We start from the raw sequence: 25,159 nt of genomic DNA, 5'->3' as shown, positions 1-25,159 counted from the left end.
GCCCCTGTGCCACGCCCGTGTTTCAGCCTTTGCATGAGCCTAGTGGTACGGGACTCTGACATGTGTGCCAAATTTCAAGAGTTTTCGAGTATGTTAAGGGACCCAAATTAGGTCAAGTGTTGAAAAAAAAAAAAATTAAAAAAATAAAAATAAATATAGCTGCAAGCAGCAATGGCGGGCCCTCGCACGTTTTTTTACCGCTACATGGGAAAACGAGAAAACGATGCACGGTGGGCAAGGGCATCAAGTGGGTAAAATATCAGTGGGCTATTTAATGTTGTTTCTGAGCCATTTGGGGACTGTAGGTAAAAGAAACCCCACATTTTAGACAAACAGGTGCACTAGTGAGCCACTTAAGAGACACGCCTATGTCTGACCTTTTTGTCAACACTTAACAGCCGAAAACTCTGATGTGTGCAGAGATGTATAGTAACGAAGTAGAACTACTTCACTACTGTACTTAAGTACTAATAGGCAGTATCTGTACTCTACTGAAGTATTCTTTTTTTCTCCTACTTCCACTTTTACTTCAGTACATATTTTCGATGAGTTTAATACTTTTACTCCAATACATTTTTTATGTGCTGCATAGTTACTCGTTACACTCAAATGTTACGAATCATTCCAAACCTACATTATCACTGCCGGAGCGGTGATACACATTAGAAACACACAGATTGTGGTCTAAACCAATAGGAGATAGTGAAGAGCGGACCCCTCCCTCCCTCTCACTCACAAATATGAGCCGCGGTTGTGGACAAATGTGAAGTGAAGAGAGAACCAAAGTGCACGAGAGAGACCGATAGAGAGAGAGAATTCGCGAGTGTGCGCGAAAGAAGGAAACCTAAATACATTGAAACATCTTGTACCTTTACCTATTACCATTACATCGACTAATATTTTATTAATTCTGAATTTTCTATTGCCATATTAGTTAAATTAATCTGAACATTCCTGTCCTTGTACTCCTGCTACAGCCAAAGCAATTGTGAGTGTCCTTTAGCTTAAACATTTGAAATAATATAAACAATATTATATTCAAACTTTTGACTGTTTTCTTTAATAACTACATTACACAATACTTGTACTTTTACTTTCAGTACTTGAGTAGTATATTTTAAAATAAACTACTTGCAATACTTAAGTACAAAACATGTTTAATACTTCAGTACTTCCACTTAAGTGGTGTGCTCACTTTTTTGATAGAGCACTTGTACTTTTACTCAAGTCTGGGTCCCTAGTACTTTATACATCTCTGGATGTGTGTGCCAAATTTAAAGTTCAACTAAGCACGCCAAGAGCCTTAAACATGCCTGAAATTAAAGTAAAGTTTGACGCGTTGCCATGAGAACAGCGTTCGAGATGTCTAAAATTCCTTCGCAATTTATCATCTACAATGTCTCGGCATCATGTTGACCACTTCTGGTGTCAATCGCATGAAAATCCTAGAAGGAGTATTTAAAGGTTCACTGCATGTAACTGTCAGCCTTAAATATGTGTAAAAATGAAAGTAAAGTTTGATGCATTGCCATGGGAACAGCGTTTGAGATATCATAATCCCTTCGCAATTTATCATCTACAATGTCTCGGCATCATGTTGACCACTTCTCGTGTCAATCGCATGAAAATCCTAGAAGGAGTATTTAAAAGTTAACTGTATGAAAGGCTTAAATATGCCTTTAAAATGAAAGTAAAGTTTGACAGGTTGCCATGGGAACAGCGTTTGAGATATCAAAAATCCCTTCGCAATTTATCATCTACAATGTCTCGGCATCATGTTGACCACTTCTCGTGTAAATCGCATGAAAATCCTAGAAGGAGTATTTAAAAGTTAACTGTATGGAACTGAAAGGCTTAAATATGCCTTTAAAATGAAAGTAAAGTTTGACGCGTTGCCATGGGAACAGCGTTTGAGATATCAAAAATCCCTTCGCAATTTATCATCTACAATGTCTCGGCATCATGTTGACCACTTCTCGTGTCAATCGCATGAAAATCCTAGAAGGAGTATTTAAAAGTTAACTGTATGAAAGGCTTAAATATGCCTTTAAAATGAAAGTAAAGTTTGACAGGTTGCCATGGGAACAGCGTTTGAGATATCAAAAATCCCTTCGCAATTTATCATCTACAATGTCTCGGCATCATGTTGACCACTTCTCGTGTAAATCGCATGAAAATCCTAGAAGGAGTATTTAAAAGTTAACTGTATGGAACTGAAAGGCTTAAATATGCCTTTAAAATGAAAGTAAAGTTTGACACGTTGCCATGGGAACAGCATTTGAGATATCAAAAATCCCTTCGCAATTTATCATCTACAATGTCTCGGCATCATGGTGACCACTTCTCGTGTCAATCGCATGAAAATCCTAGAAGGAGTATTTAAAAGAACATTGCATGGAACTTTCAAAAAAATCCAGCTTTGTGACTGACACACTTCCTGGCGCCTGCTGGTGGCGCTATACCCGAGACTCACAATAGGCACATCGATGCGATCGGAATCTTCAGATGAACAAACACCCCGCGTGTCATTACAATAAGACATTTTTTGCTTTAGATATTAGACACTTCCTGTTTCTCTGATTTCGCCACAACTTTGTCGGCTCGCCATGGCAGAACCGTTCGAGATATCAAAAATCCCTTCGCAATTTAGCAAGTCCAATGTCTCGACATCATGTTCACCACTTTTGGTGTCAATCGCATGCATCCTCTAGGAGGAGTATTCAAAAGTTCAACGCATGCATTTTTTAAACAATCCAAAATAGCTGACTTCCTGTTGGGCGGAGCTTAAATGTTAGAGGTCGAAAGTTGTTCGGGTCGATGAGATCTATATGCGTACCAACTCTCGTACATGTGCGTACATGTTTGCACGATCTGTGCATCAATGTTTTATTTTGCATTACAGGGGGCGCTACAGAGCCCCCGTGCCACGCCCGTGTTCCAGCCTTTGCCCGTTTGCAATGACGGACGACTCTGACGTCTGTGCCAAATTTCAAGAGTTTTCGAGTATGTTAAGGCACCCAAAATGCCCAAAAGTGTTAAAAAAAATAAAAATAAAAAAAAAAAAAAAAATAATAAATTCGAGCAAAACCAATAGGGCTTCGCACCTTTCGGTGCAGGCCATTCTGGCCTGCTCCTCGGTGCTCGGGCCCTAATAATCCTAAGGAAAACAATAGGGCTTCGCACCTTTCGGTGCAGGCCATTCTGGCCTGCTCCTCGGTGCTCGGGCCCTAATAATAACTCCTTGAAGAACAATAGGGTCCTCACACCCCGGTGTGCTCGGGCCCTAATTAATAATATATAAAGATGTACGTAATGTGATGTGATGTAAATTGATTTTACGTGAAACATTACATAAAAACCTTTATTTTACAAAATAGTTTTTAACTATAACTCTTTTTTTGTGTCTTGAGTCCCAATGCTTTTGAATTTTCTTTCCGTTTTAAAGGCTGTTTTAGATAAAATGCCAGCTGTCAGAATAATGTAACATTTTTCAGACACAGTGGCGGTTCTAGACAAATTTCACTAGGGGGGCCAAGGAGGGGCCAGTGTTTTACCAGAGGGGCACACAAAAAATGGCAAGAAATTATATTTAAAGATAATAGGGGTGGTTACAGGAATTAGTTTAAGACAGGACTAGGCCTTATAGTTTAATTAGGAAATATAACTAGTTTTAACAATCATGCCTTACTAAATACATTACTTGTGTGCATTTTGAAGCAAAACAAAAGGCACTGGTGTATTTTAAGATATGGCATTGCAAGTTGTTTTCAGTTTGGACAGCTCTTACATTTATTTTAGTCTAGGACTAGTCTTATCCCTTTCCGGGAAACTGCCCCGTAAACTTTATTTTACTTTACAATCATATAAATCTTTATTTAATACAAGAGTGAGTGCAGGTGCAAAAGGGGAGCTTGGCTCTTTTCTAAAGCCCCCCAACCGATAATCATGCGAGCCTACTCAATAAACTTTATGAAATGCAAACTTTTATAAAGACAAACGTTTGTTTTAGTTTACATATAAACACACATTGCTAGACAGTTAGGGACCACAATCTAATCAGTATTTAAAATAACATTTTTATATGTAACATTTAATTAAATTCCTCCAATTGTATGGACGTATATGTAAGAGCATAATTACAGCGCTTTTTACAATGTGTAAACTTTAAAAAGTTAGCGAGATGTTGGTTTTACCGGTTGTTGATAAGCAGCCACGTCACAGGAGAAAAAGTGAACAGTGTCCCAATGTCAAGTCGAGTCCTTACCAGTGCCCAAACCTGCATACACATTCACAACATCGGGAGATTGGGGACAAATTCGCCGAGCATCACCCGCAGCCGGCTACAGTGATTGGGAGCGCCGCTCTAATTTGCCCGTGTAGACGTTGCGTCGCATTAGTTCCGCTTTTGGCGCTCGCGTGTAAAATCTAAATAAATTTATACTTGTTTATTTTGTCAGCACGGGGTGGCCACAGGGGTGGCCAGGGACATAACTACAGAGGTAAGGGCCACCCATGACCTCTGTGTAGAACCGCCACTGTTCAGACATTTAAGATTTTTAACATTAGTTAACTACATTAGTAAACATGAACTAATAATGAACTGCACTTATACAGCATTTATTAATCTTTTTTAATGTCAACAATTACTAATACTTTATTAAAATCTTGCTATCAGTTAATGCACTGTGAACTCACATGAACATGAATTAAAAGCTTTATTTCTATTAACTAGCATTAACAAAGATGAATAAATACTGTAACAAATGTATTGCTCATGTTTGTTCATGTTAGTTAATACATTTACTAATGTTAACTAATTAACCTTATTGTAAAGTGTTACCGATTTTTTATCTTAATATTTTTAATATTTTTTACTTTCTTGTCTTCCCTAAAATGTGTACATGGTACGTTTTAAGAAAAAGACAATGGTCTGTGGAGAACAGAAATAAAAAAACGAGGGCTGCATTTTAAACGAAGCTGGAAAGTTGGGATCATTTGTTATTGTTGTTGTTGTCTTCCACATTTTTGAACCACTATAAGTGAAGGCTTTGACCTCCTCTAAAAATTGACAACACCAGTATCAGCTTCAGCTCTCCACAATTTGTATTTACTTGGAGCAAGTGCAAAAACAAGTCAGTACTTGTGTGACTGTATGAATCTGGCTATCATCCATGCATTCCTTGGAATAAATCACTCATTGTATTTGAGAGGATGGTGTAAAAGAGTTCAACTTTTGTCACTATATTCAGTGTCTTTCATCATCACAACTGATAAAGCATAGCTGCTAGGCACAACAAAGCAATTCACAGTTTTCAATAAATGCTACATTAAAGGGGACATACAATGAAAATCTGACTTTTTCCATGTTTAAGTGCTATAATTGAGTCCCTGGTGCTTTTATCAACCTAGAAAATGTGAAAAAGATCAACCCAGTAACTTAGTTTTGGTAAACCATTCTCCACAAGCATGTGAAAAAATAGGTAATTGAAATTTGGCTCCACTGATGATGTCACAAGGGGATAATACAGCCCCTTAATCTGCACTATCCAACCACGGCACTGCCATTTAGTACAGAGATCAGCTAATTTGCATGTTAAAGGACACACCCAAAACAGCACATTTTTGCTCACACCTACAAAGTGACAATCTTAACTTGCTATAATAAACTATCTATATAATATTTAGAGCTAAAACTTCACATACATACTCTGGGAACATCAAAGTTTTATTTGACATCTACAAAAAAAAGTCTTGTGAAATGTCCCCTTTAAATCTTTTTCCTTTATCCTAGGAAATAGGAGTTGAATACTATGCCGAGAACCATGGAAATAACTACATTGGTGTACATTTTCTGACACAAAGTGGCATTTTTAGCAGTACTGAGCAGTGGTTGCATTCAACAAAAGACCTAGATCAGCCAGACATAAGCAGAGACAGGCACGGAAAGCACTAATTCATTGTAATGTCTGCCCCTACAACTTTTACCTTCCTCTGGGCTACATTCTCTGATGACCCAAAATCTGGCAGTCTATTGTAACGTTTAAAACCAACCTCCCATTCCTGTGCTCGGAGTGGGAACATTACTTTTTGCAAGCAATGTTTGGACAGGTTTCGGACAGAGTAATGGCCGCTCCATTTATGGACTGGGCTAGAGACAAACCGAGCAGCTTTTCGATTAACCCACCCACTCTTCCGCTCAGCTTTTGCGTGTCATACCAACATTGGAGATGGAGAGAAAATTCTGATCATGTCTTACAGCTGTTTCCTCTCCTTTCCCTCAGAGGTCTCAATACATTTACAGTGTAAAAGGACAGAGAAGAAATTGAATACAAAATTACTACAGAAGCATTTTGAGTAAAGTCACATTTGGTTCATTTTACACATTAGAGCAACTGGGTTCTTGGGTTTGGACATTGCCTAGGAAAACATACGTGACCATGGACCACAAAACCAGTCATAAGTCGCATGGTATATTTGTAGCAACAGCCAACACTGCATTGTGCGGGTCAAAATGATTTTTATGGCCAAAATTAATAGGATATTAAAGCAACACTATGTAGTTTCCATGTAAAAATAACGTACAGCTCCCCCATGTGGTTGAAAAGCGCAACAGTGCCTGGTATCAGACACTCTTCTGCAGGCAGGGGGAGGGGCGGGGCTGTATTTCCTACCCTCCACCGTCACTTTCAGAGTGTGCTTGTAGCAGCTAGGAGGCTGCTCAGGTTGCAGCAACAGTACAATTTGTCCAGTTAAAAGTTGTTCTATCACTGAAATAATTTTAGAGACATTATTTAAAGGTAAAAAAACTACATAGTGTTGCTTTAAGTAAAGATCATGTTCCATGAAGATATTTTGTACATTTCTACCGTACATATATTACTTATGATAAATACATTTTATATATGTGTTGCTAAGGACTTAATTTAGACAACTTTAAAGGCGATTTTTTTCAACAAAAAGATTTTTTGTGCACCCTCAGAAAATGTATAAATCTCAATTTAAATATACCTTAAAAACAGGTTGGTTGAGATTATGACAGTCATTTCAATGTTAAACAGTGTCCCAATCTAATTTAATTTTTTCCTATACATTTAATATATTTTTCAGAAAGTGTCGGGTTTATTGTCATGTAAGGATTATTATGAACACCTGTTCAATTTCTTATTAATGCCATTATCTAATCAACCAATCACATGGCAGTTGCTTCAATGCATTTAGGGGTGTGGTCCTAGTTAAACAAAATCTCCAGAACTCCAAACTGAACTTTAAGCAATTTTGAGCGTGGCATGATTGTTGGTGCCAGATGGGCCGGTCTGAGTATTTCACAATCTGCTCAGTTACTGGGATTTTCACGCACAACCATTTCTAGGGTTTATAAAGAATGGTGCGAAAAGGGAAAAACATCCAGTATGCGGCAGTCCTGTGGGCGAAAATGCCTTGTTGATGCTAGAGGTCAGAGGAGAATTGTCCGACTGATTCAAGCTGATAGAAGAGCGACTTTGACTGAAATAACCACTCGTTACAACCGAGGTATGCAGCAAAGCATTTGTGAAGCCACAACACGCACAACCTTGAGGCGAATGGCCTACAACAGCAGAAGAATGAGAATGAGAACATGGATCCATCATGCCTTGTTACCATTGTGCATGCTGGTGGTGTAATGGTGTGGGTGATGTTTTCTTGGCACACTTTAAGCCCCTCAGTGCCAACTGGGCATCGTTTAAATGCCACGGCCTACCTGAGCATTGTTTCTGACCATGTCCATCCCTTTATGACCACCATATACCCATCCTCTGACGGCTACTTCAGCAGGATAATGCACCATGTCACAAAGCTTGAATCATTATACATTCGTTTCTTGAACATGACAGTGAGTTCACTTTACTAAAATGGCCCCCACAGTCACCAGATCTCAACCCAATCGAGCATCTTTGGGATGTGGTGGAACAGGAGCTCCGTGCCCTGAATGTGCATCCCACAAATCTCCATTAACAACAAGACGATTTCCTATCAATATGGGCCAACATTTCTAAAGAATGCTTTCAGCATCTTGTTGAATCAATGCCACGTAGAATTAAGGCAGTTCTGAAGGCAAAAGGCTCCAACACAGTATTAGTATGGTGTTCCTAATAATCCTTTAGGTGAGTGTATTTTACATCCTGGAAACTTTCAGCCATTTCCACTAGTTACTGATCAGACCACCCCATCCTTTTTTCAAACCCCACCCCCATAGATATCTCAGCCCACCCAATGTCAGAATGTTCTCTGATTGGCTAAAAACAGTGTGAGTCGCTACCATAACTCTTTACTGTTGACAATACCTTGGATCTGAAAAAGGTGATTTCTCAGGATACGCATTTCGTTGATATATGTCAGGTAGTAGGGGAAAAATCAAACCACTCTGAACTGCTTATTTCTGTGATTGTTCAGGAGGGGTTAAAAGTTTAAGTCTAAGTCTAAAAAGTCTAAGAAGAGCAAAACCTGGACTTTCTAAAGAGTCATTGAGTCAAACATTGTGAAGATGATCTTTGATATAACTGTTTGTATTCATGAAGGAATTCACAGAAACGAAACCATGTGCAGAACATTTGTAATAAAATGAATTCGATTTGCTATAGCAGACCTGTGGTCTTTCCTGAGGAACAATGGAAATGTTTTACTCATTCCTGTTATCTTATCTTATGTCCCCATCACTGATTCAATGAAGCTTAGACAACAATGAATATTAACTCCATCAGAAGAACAGAAACTTTTAAGGTTCAAATTTGTAGTTCTTCTCTTACCACAGCAGCAGTTTAAATCTGTCATCTACAATCCGAGACAAATGGCATATAAACTCTTTTCTTACTCCCTGTAAAAACAAAAAAGCCCATCAGCAACCCACAGTTACGTTAGTGCAGTTAAACGCGTCATAAAACCACTTTACTGTCCCGCTTAGCAACTACAAAAAGTCAAACAGACTCTGAAGTTAACTTTGAATAATAACCCCAAATATTCATGCATTACTGTTACATTACATGAAATAACTAAAGAAGAGTTTAGTAAACATGGATGTAGTTCTGCAGATGTAGAGATGTCTGTGACTAGATGCTTATGAGAGAGCAGTAACAAAAGGGGGTGGAAAATTAGGGTTGGCAGCATTCTTCTTTCTTCAGGCTGTTAAAAAAGAGTCAGCAGAGAGTGGGGTTGGGTCTCATTGCTGCTCTAAGCAGGAAAAGCCTCAGTCTGACTTCATGGTGAAGCGATAACCTGGACTCCTATTTCCCCTATTCTTCCCTTTTATTTTGCACATAAGAACGGCTCATGTCTTTGATATAGGCACGATGAGATTTATGCCTTTTAGGACTGTGCTGTTCCTGGCTTTATCTGTGGCTTTTTTACAACTTGTGAAGTGCCAAGATGACAACGGTGGTAAGTTGAGACTTAAGATTTTTTTGTGGCGATGCTTACAAATGGATTCAATTCAAAGTTACCCTGTAACTTAATCTACAAAAGAATTGAGTTTTATTAGCACTTAACTGTAAAGGTGCAAAATTGTCAAGATGTGTCATGCTAAGTTAGTGTACTAATTATGCCATGTGTTCGTGTAACACTGATGTCACTAGGAGGCTTAGGGGATAAGGAAACAGTTATCTTTTGACTCTAAACATATAAGCATTATTAGATTTGTTATCTACCCACGTCTATAATCTCATCTCACAGCTGCTGAATCGATTTCGTCTTTAGCAGTCCTCTCACAGGGCTTTGCAAGAACACATCCTTAATTCAGAGCAGATGTGCGAGCATGAGGGAGGAACCGACTCCGAACATGCAGGGAAGAAATAAACGCCCAGTTGAGAAACACCTGAGCACTATTATCCCAGCCATGCTCTGTTTTACAGCACTTTTACACGTGTGACGTATATCTTCCCTGTGATGTCACAAGACATTATGCTCTTGGGATTATACTCTTAAGATCTCTCAGGAAAACTTTAGCAGATTTTGATATACGGTACATATAACTGAACAACAGCTGTGTCTTTTGGAGTCATGCTATTGTTGAGGTTTCATGGGCAGTGCGCCGCCTAGTGGCAATATAAATGAAGCAATTAAAGATTAAAGGCGGGCGTTATTTACGTTTTAAATGAGCAAAAACATCTACAAACAACTAGCCCACCAAGGAAGGACTAATATTTTTTGGGGTGAAACTGACAGCATTGTTTGCGATTTAAAAATTACTTCATAATTTTTTTTCATAGTATTCTTTAAATTTTTCTTCTGCAAAATTATGTGCTATGGGTTTATTATCATGCTATAAATAAAGGGCCTGCAAGTTTATCTATTTAAACAAGCAAGATCATAGTAAATAATAGTAATGAAAAACTATTTTGCAGATAAATCCGCCAATGTGTTCGCCTTTTATTATAAAGGTCCGACTTTGAATAGTTTGGTATTATTTGCTTTACTTAAACATAATAAAAAAAAATTATGTAAAAAAAGTTTATGTCAGATGCAATTAATAAGAATAAGAATGCACTGTAAAAAATTTTTTTTAAGTATAATTTTTTTATAGTCAACCTTTATTTTTTCGCTTGACTAATGATGAGTTGCTGCAAGTTATAAATTAAAATATTTTTTTTACAGGTTTGTCACACAGTTTGTTAAAGAAGTTAAGAACAAGGCAAAAACATAAACCACTGAAAGATTTTTTCCTAACATAGTCAAAAACCTTATCGAGTCTATTCAACTTTATATGAATTACGTATATGAATGCGTCTGACTTGATAATTTTAGAGATTTACAAGATAAAGGCTGGTATTAAATGGGTTTGGTTTTAAGCTAACTGAAGTGTAAAACTGAAAGCAGCTGTTTGTTTCTAAAAAGTCTGGCCACAATGGTAATATTTATGCAACTTAAGGGAAAGAGAATTGCTCTAGAAAAACAAAGTGATGAAAAAGTCAATTGTGGTTTTAGACAAAGCAGTTACGTTATTGCTTTGTACCGTTGCGCTGTCTTGCTCTAAAACAAAAAGACTTCAAAATGTCGTTTCTGGCACACCCCGGCCTGTATTCGCAGACAAAGGCCAGAATGTACCAAATGAAATCCAAGTAAAGTTGAACTTTTCTTCATTTGGCCACGTGACCTGTCCATATGTTCAGACAGTTACGTCATCTAATTATTATCACGTGTTATAATCGATCCCAAATACCTCAATACTTTTTTTATACTTTCTGGTCTTTCAACTGGTTTAGTCATGTTTGCCACATAAATTTTATTACAACAAATATGATGTTTTTCCTTTACTAGCTAAATATCCCAACGTGCATTCGACCAGATCCACACAGCCTATGTGCTGATGGAAAACATGTGCTGCATTTTTGAGCTATGACTTGACTACATGCCTCTTTGGTCCTAACACGAGGGGAGGGGAGAAAGAAAGCGAGCGAGCGAGCGAGCGAGCGAGCGAGAGAGAGAGAGAGAGAGAGAGAGAAAGAGAGAGAGAAACTATTGTCCCCATGACTGTCCACAACCTTTACTCTAAACTAGACAACGTTTACTGTACAACACCATATCATCCAACAGCTCCGGCAGAGATGGCTCATGGACGTCTCTATGGAATAAACAATTTAGAGGATGGATTTTTTAACTGCTCCATGGGAACTACGTACAAAATAAATTATGGCAGTCAGCAATTGCAAGCCTGGGGGATGACTTCCAGATGTTAAACTAGTTGATTTGGCAGTATTTGTAAAATATTAAAACAAATGTTGGCTAAAAGTTGGGTTAGCTGATGTAAGGCACACAGTGTTTTAGTACAGAGAGCTCTGAAGGAAACACGGAAAACAGAGATAAAAACATCTTTAAATGTAAAACCCATCTAAAGTCATTCTTTATGATTCACTGTTTTCTAGATCAAATCATTTTACATAATGTAACAAACATTCTGCTAAAATATAAACTTAATGGCGGTTTCCTGAACAGGGATTAGACTAGACTAAAATAAATGTAAGAGCTGTCCAAACCGAAAACAACTTGCACTGACATATCTTAAAATACATCAGTACCCTTTGTTTTGCCTCAAAATGCACACAAGTAATGTTTATAATAAAGCATGTTTGTTAAAACTAGTTATATTTAATAATTAAATTAAGGCCTAGTCCTGGTTTAAGATAATCCCTGTCCTGGAAACCACCCCAATATCTTTAATATTGACAGAGTAAGGTGATGTCTAAGACCGAATTCAGCAGTGGCGGCCGGTGACTTCTTTTTTCGAGGGCACTCGATGCGAAGTTCGTCACGTGTGTGGTTCCTTTTTTCAAAATATGTGTTTTGCACATCGAAAGATCCTGCGTGCATCACGTGTCTTGTCAAAATAAGTGCCTGCTGCAAACGTTTATGATAAAAGAGATGCTCGCGTTTGCCAGATACTCACATAATCTCATGCATAATCAGAGTTTACTGTTAAGGGAGTGTCTTGCGTGTATTTTGTGAATGTGAGCGTCTCTTTTATAGTAAACGGTTTTGACGCATGTGCAGCGGGCATTTATTTTGACAAAATACGTGATGCACATGGTTCACATGTTGCAACAAACACATATGAAAACGCAAGCAACACACATGACACTCCGAACACTTATTTTGAATTAGCGCCCCTCGGATGAGCAGTCACGAGCCACCACTGGAAATCAGAAGGTGAAATCAAACTTTGATGCTCTTAATCTAGGATTATGAGAGTTAAGCCTGGATTTCACAGACAGGGTTGTGTTATTTCTCAACAATATAGCTACATTTTTTGTCTATTCAATGTGATTTGGGAACCTCTTTATAAAAACAAGTTATCAGCCTTTCTCATGCATTGTGAAAACTTTCAAATGCTTTTTGGCAGTCTTACAGCGTCAGGAAGCAATGAGAATGAAACGTATGCCAAACAGGACTGTGTAGAGAATGCAGAGGTTGGCAGTGAATAAAATAATGAAAACTCCTCTTGAAAGTACTCATAAGCTTCCGAGGTTTACACAGCTGATCACATTGGTCTGGATTTGGCTTATAAAGCAATTTAGTCTTATCTGTGTTAAGAATGGTCTCAAATGTACTTCCTGATAAATACGTCAGAAGGTCTTTTTTGGCTTAAAGGAATAGTCTACTCATTTTCAATATTAAACTATGTTATTACCTTAACTAAGAAGAGTTGATACATCCCTCTATCATCTGTGTGCGTGCACGTAAGAGCTGGAGCGCGCTGCAACACTTCGATAGCATTTAGCTTAGCCCCATTCATTCAATGGTACCAATCAGAGATAAAGTTAGAAGTGACCAAACACATCAACGTTTTTCCTATTTAAGACAAGTAGTTATACGAGCAAGTTTGGTGGTACAAAATAAAACGTAGCGCTTTTCTAAGCGGATTTAAAAGAGGAACTATATTTTATGGCGTAATAGCACTTTTGGGAGTACTTCGCCTCGGCGCAGTAACACCCTCCCTCTCCCATTATGAGAGGGAGAAGGGGAGCGGACTTTTCAGGCGAGTCGAAGTACAACAATTCTTAGTTAAGGTAATAACATAGTTTAATATTGAAAATGAGTAGACTTTCCAAAATATTGTTTTCCTACTATGAAAGTCAATGGTCACTATCTGCTGTGTGTTTACCATCATTTCTCAAAATATAACTTTTGTGTTCATCAGAAAAAAGAAATTCATAAGTAAATGATGACAGAAATTTCATTTTAAAGTGAACTATCCCTTTAAGTGTTAATAGCATTCTGCATTGTTATATTAAAAACACTGTACAGTGTCAGGGGCCAGTCACACCAAAAGCGCTTTAAACGCTTGCAAACGCAAGGCGCGACGCACTGCCTTTTTTAAAAAAGAGCAGTGCGGCGCGGCTTTTCATATTGCTAAGCAACCACCGAGTCAGCTGTCTTGTCAATCAAATATTGAAGCGTGAGCGCTCTTTTGCTGTTAACTGTCATATTAGCAGAAACTTTAAAAAGAGGACGCTTGCTCTGACCTTGTTTGAGGGTGAGAGGTGCACAAACACACAGGAGAGAGTGAGCGAGTGGTGTCCGGTTCTTCAAAGCAACTGTAAACTTCCCTCCCCACAACGTAAGGCCCGCCTCTCCCCTCATTCGATTGGACAATGGAAACCGCTTCTCCGCTCTCAGCGCTCCTTCAAAAACGCGTGCGCGGCAGGCGGCAGAAAACCGCAAGGCGCGCATAAACAGCGCGCAAACGCGCCCTGCCCATAGAATATCATTCAAAAAAGGCGCCTGCAACTGCCATAAACGCTTTTTGTGTGACTGAGCCCTCACTATGTTTTTTTTTGTTTGTTGTTGTTGCCATAACACATCTTTCGTGACCACATTTTTATTAGTCCACCTGTCTGGTATTTCCCTTCCCTAGGTTTTCCTATAGCAGACAGATTCTTGGAAAATCCAATGTTCTGTTTCTGGCATTCTCGTATTACATTTCAGAGTTTGATTATGCTAAATTATGCTTTTGGTTAAAGGTCAAATGATTCAGATATAAACCCCAACTTTTAGTAACTCACCCCATGTGCTACAAATATGTGCTATGTTATATAGATTATTGTGAAGGGATTTGATTTTCTAATTCTGCCTTGAACCGATTTAAAAGGTCAAAGATGGTCAAAAAGCTGTCATTTGGGAAGTACTCAAATGATGAAGGATCCTAATATGTACCATAAGATATACATCTGGTACAAATATGTACCTCTGAGGTACTAACATAAGCTTTTTAAGTGCAAAGATGTACTTTTTGAAAGTGTGTCCCACCTAGGACAGCTAGGAGACAATTTTCTTTTAGAAAAAAACAATAGAATTGAATAAGGAGCATATTCACTGAAAAAAAATGATTCATTTAATTTACTCAATTTTTTTAAGGTAAGTGGTTGCAATCAATTCATTTAAGCTACATTTAAACAAAAGTTTTTATTTTATTATACTTAAATGTAGATTAAATAAATTGATTGTAACCACTTACTCACTTAATTAAAAAATTGAGTAAATTGAATGAATATTTTTTTAGTGTTCCTATTTAAAGGGACACTCCACATTTTTTTAAATATACTCATTTCCAGCTCCCATAGAGTTAAACATTTAATTTTTACCATTTTGGAATCCATTCAGCTGGTCTGGTGTTACCAATTTTATCATATGGCATAGTCCATTGAGTATAATTGGACCGTTGGCATTGTGCTCAAAAATAGCCAAAGAGTTTCGATATTTTTCCTATTTGGGACTGGACTTTTCTGTGGTTACATCGTGTGCTAGGACAGACAATTAAAAGATGTGATTTTCTAGGCAGATATGGCTAGGAACCATACTCGCATTCTGGCGTAATAATCAAGGACTATGCTGTTGTAACATAGCTACAGGATATTACACAGCACCTGAAAATAGTCCCCTGCTATTGAAAGTAACCATAAGCCATATCTCCCTCGCAACTTTTAATTTTCCATCGGTCTTAGTACACGGTGTAACTACAGAAGAGTCAAGTTTTAAATAGAAAAAATATCGAAACCCCTTTTTTTGTTATTTTTTAGCGCGATGCTAATGGTCTAATCAGATTCAATGGATTGTGCTAAGCTATGCTAAAAGTGCTAGCGCCAGACCCGGAGATCAGCCGAATGGACTCCAAAATGGCAAAGATCCAATGTTTAACTCTAGGGGAGCTAGAAAATATATTTTCAAAAAAGTGGAGTGTCCCTTTAAGGACCAGAATATCATAGAGACTATCATACTATAATTTTGGCTGCACAGCTTGAAAAGTTCTTTTGGATCGAAAGTGAAAAACTAGGGTATGAGGAAATATTTAGTTACGTAGGGTGTGTTTTAAAAGATATGTATTGTTCCTAAGAACAGATGTAAAACTAAAGGTCTGGACTCGGGTCAATAGATCAGTGCAACACGAAGAAAACTATTCAGTTATATAAATTCCACATACTGTAACTTGTTACTTTAGCCAATGTCTAATAGATTGCAGTCACATTATTATAAATACAGTGTGTTGGAAATGAAACAGGCTGGACAAAGGATTGAACTGAATTTAGATGGCAAGAATATCAAAATATTTGTGGTGTGTCAGAATTGAAGTTGTTTTTCAGTCAATAAATCTTTAAAGCATTTGCTTGTACACTTATAGCAAAAAGATCGCTCATGTTACATATGTAACCGATTCCAGAGTTCTCTGGAATAAAACCTTTGCAACATGAGAACACACTGTGCTTTCTTGCGGATCATAACTTGGACATCTGTTTAAGCCCAGTTTATGTGGAAACGTCATTACTGTTTATTAAGTCATAGGTACAGTAAAATTTGACTCGGATAAAGCGTGTGATCCAATAATGCCACATGGCAGTCACATTTGAAGTAAACAACTTTAAGAGATTTATTAAATATGTTATCTTGAACACTGCAAATTGTTAGACTAATGCGTTAACTTGTGGGTCTTTGTTGAAGCTTAAAATCACAATGCCATTTGTATATTATACTGTATTTATAATCACTGGCTTTATAAAACTGCTTGTTCTAGTCCTTGATTCTGATTGGTCAATAGCTGCGTTTTTTTTAGGATAAAACCAGAGCTATGACAGCTGCACCCAATGATTATGTGTATCACTGCCCAGCACCCTTAGCAATATAAACATATGAGATATTTGTTACTGTTCACAGTTGGTCAGGGACTCTTTTTTTTTAGTGGAAGGACGGCTTTTAATGGTTTTACTTTATAAAAGTTGGATTGATAGATATTTTTGCTTTAATAGTTGTATTGTGTGTAAAAAAGTAACACTAATAAATATATATTTCTTTTGTTATCATAATAATGTGGGTTTTCTTGTAACTTTTAGTTCATAGTTCTAGAAACTACTTTTCACAACATGCGGCATGAAAAAAGCTTCCTCGCTGTTTTTGTCACAGTTCATTTCACACACTGCTTTTCTACTTTACTGCAAATGGAGTCAAGTCTGTTTCATTTTAGTAACCCGTTTTGATTCATAGCAAAACATTTCAAACACTCATAAATTGCAATCCTGGCAAAGATCTCTGCACAGACATATTTCAGGAGCTTACAATGTAAGAACAGAAAAAAAGGTTTTACCTTGTAAGTCAGTTGGCTTTTGTATAGTCACAGGAGAAAATCTCTGACAGTGCCATTTCCTACAGGAAAAAAAGCTGATGTCTAGCTCTTACCAATAATATCATTCCCTGCTGTCTCATAATGGTTAAAACAAATATAGCTCTTCTTATGCTACTGAGGCATTTGTTTTAACCAGCGATGGAAACACATTTTTTACAAAGTATAGTTTTTAAGTAACTGTACATGATCAGAAAATCACATTTATGAAAGCTTGTTTTAGTCCAAAACAAGACATCCTTTATTATATAAAAATGTCAAAATACATAATTCAGTTCAATTTGTGATTAGAGCGACGATACTGTATGTAAGATTGTTGTAAAAAATATGCACAGTGTGATATATTTAATGTAGTTATGTACTTACACTATTCCAAATGTTCCCAAGGACTTGAAAATCCAGAGAAATTCCTACTTTAAATAATGGCTCATCCAATGTCTCCTTTGTAATTGTCACCCTTTTAGTGACTTAATATCCGCGCTATCCTCAGTTTTTGGTTGTAGAAACTGTGTACACTGTAAAAAAGCAAATTTTTGTCAAATCAACATAATTTGTTAAGTAAAGTAACATAAATATATAAGTTAAAACATTTTAACTTGTTTTTGTAAGTTATGTTAACTTATCACAGGTTAAAACTTAAAATACTAGGTTGAATTTACTTGCAAAACCAAGTTGTTTTAGCTTCATGATCCATTTTTTGATGATGTATGCAAAACATGTGGCAGTGGGGGTTATACAGCATCTAATTTATTAAAATAATGTGATCAATCATATAGGTGAAAAAAACATTCATTCATTATCTCATCCATTAACATGATTAGCTAATTTTATGCGTTTCTGAATGGTGAAATGATCTTCCATCATTCCACTCTCATTCATTACCTCATTAAAGGGCACCTATGGTCCAATTCACAACTTTACATTTCCTTTGGTGTGTAGGTGTGTATTAGTCAATGTTAATGATATGCAAAAGGTAAATTCGCCAGTGTAAATGATGACGCGAGTTATCGTCTCCAGTGTAAATCTCTTTTCTTGGACTACATCAAAAACATGTATCGTAGGCAACAGTTTACTTCCTGTGATTGGTGATGTAGACAAGACCGACATTATCATAATTCTAGGGCCCTATAAAGTCCGTTTTATTTTTTGCCAAATTCCGTTTTATTTTTTCCCAAATTCCGTTTTCTCCGTTTTAATTTTTGCAAATTCCGTTTTATCCGTTTTAATTTTTGGCAATTATATTTTTTACCCTTTACTTTTATTTTAGTCATAAAAAGAGTGTGCCTTTAATGTTAATGATTAATATGTAAATGATTTGGGGAAAAACTGGATAACAGGATTACTTAATGACTATAAAAGATGCATTTACACACGCACATACACATGCGCGCGCGCACACACACAACTCAATTCAATGCATTGTTTAGTGTTGTTGCAGGAGGCTACAACAAGGTGTCAAAGCAGTGGTGCCTTCAGAAGTGCCTTAAACACATCAATCCAGCGGAACGCGATCCATATTTTATACACAATCGCTTGAAATGCATATAACTTTACAAACATACACAGAATAGTGATCTGACTTAGGACAGCATGAGCACGCAGCTCTTTGCACGTGCGAGCGAAAGAGAGACAGAGAGCGGCGCCATGATGCAGATGATTAGATTTTAAATGCGAGGGATAGTTAGTTTGCCTCAGCTCGCTTGAAATGCATAAAACTAAACAACTACATGAGGATTTGTGTTCGCACTTCGGACAGATGCGTGAGCGCGTGCACGTGATAGAGGTACAGTGAGACAGATGTGGATGAGAGAGTGCATGTATCTTTGCGCTCACAGTGAACAGAGTGTTGACAAAACTTACAAAATAACAGTTCTCCGGTCACATAAGTCATGTGGGAACTGCTCGGAACTAAGTGTTTAGCGTCAAATTTCTTAATTTTTTCACGGATGAAAGCGGAGTCGTGAAGAGCCGATTCGCATGGTTTCAATGTTTTGGAGGGAGTCTGAAACGACGGGAGGGGGCGTGCCGCCCAGATTTACTTCCCCCGGTCTGCATTTCCCCCAGACATACGTTCGTCTCCCACACAAAAACATAATTTTATTCAAAATATGTAAAATTCCGCAAAATTCCGCGTTAATACTAGATTCCGTGTTAATTAGCCAATTCCGCGATTTCCGTCCGAGGAAATAGGTGCACTTTAAGCTTTACCTTTGTTATTGGGAAATAGTGACCTCTATTGGTGAAAATCCTACATATTGTGCCATTAAAATTTTTTTTTTTTTAGATCTTTTTTTACAAACCATTTAAACTGGTTTACAGATCAAAATAAATAATATTAAAAAGAGAGCTGTTCACTGAAACAGGAGTTTGCAGCTTTAAACATCACTGAATGGGTGTTATAAATGATAGCCCTTGTAGATCTGAACTCTTAATTTATCTGATTTAAGAAGATTAAAAGTGAGCCCTATGATAATGGCTTTTACTTTGGGAAAGACACTAGGGATACATTTCCCAACAAACATTCTCTGTCGAGATACAGACAGTTTATAATATTTATTTGACTATGTATGACTCATGTGATGTATTTTGGGGTAATCATAAGTCAGTTAAACAGAAGTGTTGAAATTAACCTAAAGGCTAATCTTTTATATCCCGACCATCATTTTCACATCTCAAATGCTGTAGTGTAGATTAACTGCAGAAGACTGCAGAGAAATATCATAAACTCTGAGGAGGAGAGCTGTATACACAGAGAGCCGAGCCAAATCAAAGGGAGATCTGTTTAGTTTGCTTTATAGGACTCTGAGCATCCTCATCTATTTCATGAAAGGTACTCTATTGTTCTCCTATTTGTTCATTTGAGTTTGGAAAGATTCAGCAAGTCCAGTTGAATTCAAAGTAGGACCAAATAAATCATGTTGTTTTCTTAAACACACTTATATACTTTAAAAAAGAAAAAAAACAATATAGAAAAAGACCAAAATATATATAGTGAGAGCATCTTGTGGATTTCTGATGGAGTAGTATATTCATTTGAAATATCTAAACCAGACCCTTTGAGGATTTATTCCATCACTAATGTGAAGCAAATGGTTCTCTTGTTGTACATTTGAGTGTTTTCATGCTCATAAAGGAACTTCACAACAAATACTGAGAAGGCTTTAATCTTTTCAATAACTTATGTTAAAAGCTGATGCCTTAACGTCCTTAAATTATTGCAAGGTAGACAGAAAAAAGGAAAATGGACTGCCACAGTGTGGAGTCATATGGAGTAAATGTTTATGTGAAACATCACCGCCGATGCCTTGAGGTTCTTCATCATGACAGACCAGCTGTGAAAGCTCTGTGAGCTCATACAACACCCTAACAAAGCAAAGACGAGAAAAGCAAAGAGAATCATGGGGGAGGGATGTTTCCAATCACTGGAAAGAGTGAGTTGGAACGTTTCTCCACAGGAAGCATGAGATAAAAAAAAATGTTAAGAAAATTTGACTGGAAAAATGATTTAGGACAAACAAAGTATCCTTTTACAAAGTTGCATGTATTCATTTATTTTATTTGTAGCTTCTAAATCTTTTCTGCTTTTCTAAATAGGAATAAAAGCAAGTCAGGCAAATAAGCAATGAATATGTTAGGTTATGAGATTTTCGGTAACAAATGTTAAAGGCCTGCATAATAGAAATTTCTTACTCTTCACTTCTACTCAAACATATGCTCTTCAAAATGTGAGCACATATACGGATATTGTATGAAAGGGCAAGAGATCAAATTGTGTAAATATTAATACAGCTAGTTCATCCTAGGCCCTTGAAAGGACTTAAGCATAAAGTTAAAATAAAATATTTCAGTCATTAAATTATTGATTTTAAATTTATAATGCCTCACTCGTAATCTATGTTTCTATGTCTGTCTGTATTTAGAATGTGTGAATTTAGTTATCTTCTTATGTGGATGCTTAACTCATTTCCCGCCAGCCATTTTTTTTAAAGTTGTCCACCAGGATTTTTTGAGATTTTCAAAAAAGTTTCATAAAATGCCTTCCAGGAAAATTTTCTTCTAAAAATATATAAGGATACAAATATATAAAATGAAAGAACGGACCCTCTGCATTTAAACAAACAATAAACAAACAAACAAACTGGAAAAAAACTTTCATCTTTTCTATATTTTTTCTCTGCTTATAAACTCTTAAATATGGGGTTCTTTCTTTAAAAATACAAATATTAACAAAGCTGAAATAATTGCATTTTTGTGAAGGAATTTTGCTAGAGATCAGATTCAGAACGATTATCAAAACATACACAGAGTTTAAAATTAGTAAATAATGTTTTGGCTTCAGTTTTTTCATACAGTAGATTGGGTAAATGGATAATCGCGGTATTGCAGATTAACGTAAAAATTCACCAGGAACACTTTTTTTATGCAAATGCTTTTTTCTTAATCGATGAGATTACTCGGCAATGGCGGGGAAAGAGTTAATGCTTCGCAGCAAGCAATTGCTGTCATTTCACTGTATAGACCCCGCTATGAGTAACCCACTTCTAGCCAAAATAAACTTACATTTGGTTTTAAGTCGTTTATGCTAAAATCCATCATGTAAGCAAAGTCAGCTGTGATTACAAGGTGTTTGGTTTCCATTATTTAGTTATTTTTCTTTTATTTAGCCTTGTTTTAGCCTAGATGTCCGGGCTGTGTTTGGGGCGGCTATTAGATGTCTTTTAAATGCATAATTGCTTGCTGGGTTGTGTTTCACCTTTGTTTTAGTAGTACGAGAAAATGCTATAGTATAGACAAAATGTTAAATGTTGTCTTTGGAAAGCGGCTTTGCCTTTGGATAAAGGCATCTGTTAAATGAATAAATGTAAATGCATAGTGCAATTTCCCTGAGTGCACTGGGTTCTTGTGGCTTCAGCAAAGATAATTCTTGCGTTTCATTAATAAGTCATTCATAATTATATGCTACTTTTCCACCTATAGTTGTACTGATTCTGGAGCTTGCACAGGATTTCTCTCTGGCCCCTACATACCGCAAAGGCAGACTCTGTCTCTGACCAGCATTTTATCACACCATGAATTACCCGATATCTTAGACATGTGGTGAAAGTGATGTAAAAAATTGCACAGATGCCAAGTAGTTTTGTGGCAAAAAAATGCCACAACGTGAAACCACTATGCAGTTCACAGGACTGGGACTGTGATCAGGGCAATTGGTGGTGGTGGGGGGATTGGAACGTTGTTACTTGATGTATTTACACTGATGACTGTAAAGGGGCTTGGGGTGCAACCCTGTAATTTTGTGCAGGCCCTGTAAATTCGATGGCCCTGCTGGAAAATGTTTTACTGTGCAAATGCATAACCTCACGGATCACTTTGCATGACTAAGAAAACCTCTTAGTCTGAGATGGTTGTGTAGCATTTGGCATTGAATTTGATAATTAGGCAAATTGAATACCACATGAATAGGATTTAATCAGGTTAGACTAAATTGGTTTTGGTAACACTTTAAAATAAGGTTGTAACATTGGTAAATGCATAAGCTAACAAAAGTAAATGAAAATGAGCAATATACTTTATCATCATATATTAATCTTTGTAAAAGGGATAGTTCGGCCAAAAATGATATTAAACCCATGATTTGCTCACCCCAAAGCCGTCCGAGATGCATATGTCCATCACTTTTCAGACAAACACATTTTCAGTTATTTTGGGAAATGTTTTAGATTTTTCAGTAAATCAAATGTAAAGTTACGGGATCAACGTCCTTCAAGTCCAAATAATGTGCATCCACCCTTCACAAAATAAATCTAAATGGCTCCACGATGATAAACAAAGGCCTTCTGAGGGAAATCCGCGCCGTTTGGTTGTAGAAATATCCACATTTAAAACTATATAAACGAAAATAACTAGCTTCCGGTAATGCCGCCATCTTAGTCGCGTCAGCATTCAAGATGAGAGCGTACGCAGTTTACGGAGGTATCTCTGCTGCTGCTCTGTGCCCCCGCCCTCCGAATTTGTCATACGTCACAAAGAAAGTGCGTACACTACGCTGATACTCTCTCCTAAATATAGAGGTGTCAAAGATGGCGGCGTTCCAGCAGCTAGTTATTTTCATTTATAAAGATTTAAATATGGATATTTCTACTATAAAACGGTGCAGACCTTTGTTTATCATCCTGCAACCGTTTGGACTTTTTGGGGTAAGGATATATGCAGATTTTTTGGACTTGAGGGAGCTGGACCCTGTAACTTTACTGTTTGCAGCTGGAAGATATAAGACATTTTCTAAAATAACAAAAAATGTGTTTGTATGAAAAATGATGGACACATGCATCTCGGACGGTTTGGAGGTGAGTAAATCATGAGTTTAATATCATTTTTGGCCGAACTATCCCCTTTTTGACATTTTATAAAATACATTAATTTATCATGAACTCTGTGTAATTAAACCTAAAAAAATAAGGCTACTAACCAAAAACACTACTTTTTTTGTATAATTTTTTTTTTTTTATTAAATGTTGAGTTTTAGAACAGTTTTTTCTCACAAATTTTCTTTGGGGGGCCACGAAGGAAATCACCGTACACAAGGGGGGCCGCACGCTGAAAAAGTTTGGGAACCACTGCTGTAGAGGTATTGTTTATTGTTAGTTTGTGTTAACTAATACATTACCAATGTTAACAAATACAAGTTCATTGAAAGTGTTACTATTGCTGATCTCTAACAAAATTCCAATTAATTCCAACAAAAATGCAATTACTTATTGTTTAAACTTTGTTGAAGAAACCTACCCATATTTGAGAGGTGGTAAAAGAAAATAAATGAAGATAGGACATAACTGTTTTTTTGTTTTTGTTTAAAAGCAGGGGGTTTATTTTTTATTTGATATTTTATATATATATATATATTAGGGCTGTCAAAATTAACGTTAACGCAAATTCATTTTAACGCAACTAATTTTATTAACGCCGATTAACGCAACGCGCAATTTCTGTTTGACCCTTGGTCCAGCCCATAGTTGAATGAACAGAGACGCAGACAAATGGGATCCTGTCTAAATGATTCAAAGGTTTTCATAGAAATAAGAACATTAACCAAATCGTCTAGCAAATCCAATGCTCTAAATGCTCGTTGGACATCTGAAATGATCTATATTTATACGTCTGAGGTGTAGCGTTCCCGTCCTCCTAATGCTTAATCTAATGCAAAGATGCGTCTCAATTCATTTTGGTTTCGCTTTTATGCATGACTTAGAAAATAGACTGCAGGACTTGCTTGATGTTAAAAGAGTCATTAAGAGAGATAAAGTTCGGTACCTGATTATTGTTAAAGCTAGGGATGGCTCCCGCGAAACTGACGTTTCGACACTGTGTCGAGATCCCGAAGCGTAAATGTTTCGAAACACTGCTCCGAAATGTGATTCGAAACACCCATGTCACGTGATGAAGTGATTCGAAACACTAAGCGGTGCATTTCACAAGTATTTCGAAAGGTGGCGTACCTGTCGAATCTGCGTCGAATCTTAAACTGACAGGGTAGGAAACAAATCTGACAATACCTCATAGATGCGTTTTTGGCAAGATCAAATACTATAAATTACTGAAAATAAGTCATTTTTCCTCATAGGTATGTAACACTTACAAAAAAATGCATGCCAGCAAAAGTGTCCCTTGTGTGAGAATGTTTTCAAAGGCTGGAGAAATTTTATGTAAAAGAAGCTGGTTGAGTTATCAACACAGAACAATTTATATATTTGAATAAAGATCTTTATATGTAAACAATGTGGCATATTATGGCTTGATATATTTTATGAATCTCTTATTATTTATTTGGTATATCTCTATTCCATTTTTTTTATTAAATAGACCCGAATAGCCTATATTTATCGACAATTGTGAGCCTAAAAGCTCATGTAGTTGTCAAACAGATGTTAAAACAACAACAAAAAGAATTTTATAATGATGACGTTGCGCATGCATTGCCCGGGTTCGATCCTAAGATCTACGCATGAGAGTCGAGAGCACTATCCA

At 36.9% G+C, this 25,159-nt stretch overlaps 1 protein-coding gene and 1 long non-coding RNA gene across 2 annotated transcripts in view; one reads left to right on the top strand and one right to left on the bottom strand.

The window, feature by feature from the left end:
* Nucleotides 1–25,159, bottom strand: part of LOC129451665 (uncharacterized) — a 197,740-nt gene that overhangs the window by 165,972 nt on the left and 6,609 nt on the right. The window contains exons 2-4 of the long non-coding RNA XR_008646838.2: nt 17,501–17,649; nt 17,099–17,157; nt 8,784–8,851 (exon numbers count right to left, since the gene is read on the bottom strand). This is a non-coding gene — a long non-coding RNA (uncharacterized lncRNA). The remainder of the gene's footprint in view (nt 1–8,783; nt 8,852–17,098; nt 17,158–17,500; nt 17,650–25,159) is intronic.
* col5a2a (collagen, type V, alpha 2a) overlaps nt 9,156–25,159 on the top strand; it is a 43,170-nt gene continuing 27,166 nt past the window's right edge. The window contains exon 1 of the mRNA XM_073854651.1: nt 9,156–9,411. Coding sequence (XP_073710752.1) covers nt 9,324–9,411 — 88 coding nt within the window. The 5' untranslated portion in view covers nt 9,156–9,323. The remainder of the gene's footprint in view (nt 9,412–25,159) is intronic.

The sequence above is a fragment of the Misgurnus anguillicaudatus genome, chromosome 17 (genome assembly GCF_027580225.2).
Source record: "Misgurnus anguillicaudatus chromosome 17, ASM2758022v2, whole genome shotgun sequence".
In the NCBI taxonomy this organism is placed as follows: domain Eukaryota; kingdom Metazoa; phylum Chordata; class Actinopteri; order Cypriniformes; family Cobitidae; genus Misgurnus; species Misgurnus anguillicaudatus.
The sequence above is the reverse complement of the archived record's forward strand: the minus strand, read 5'-3'. Positions and strand labels throughout refer to the sequence as shown.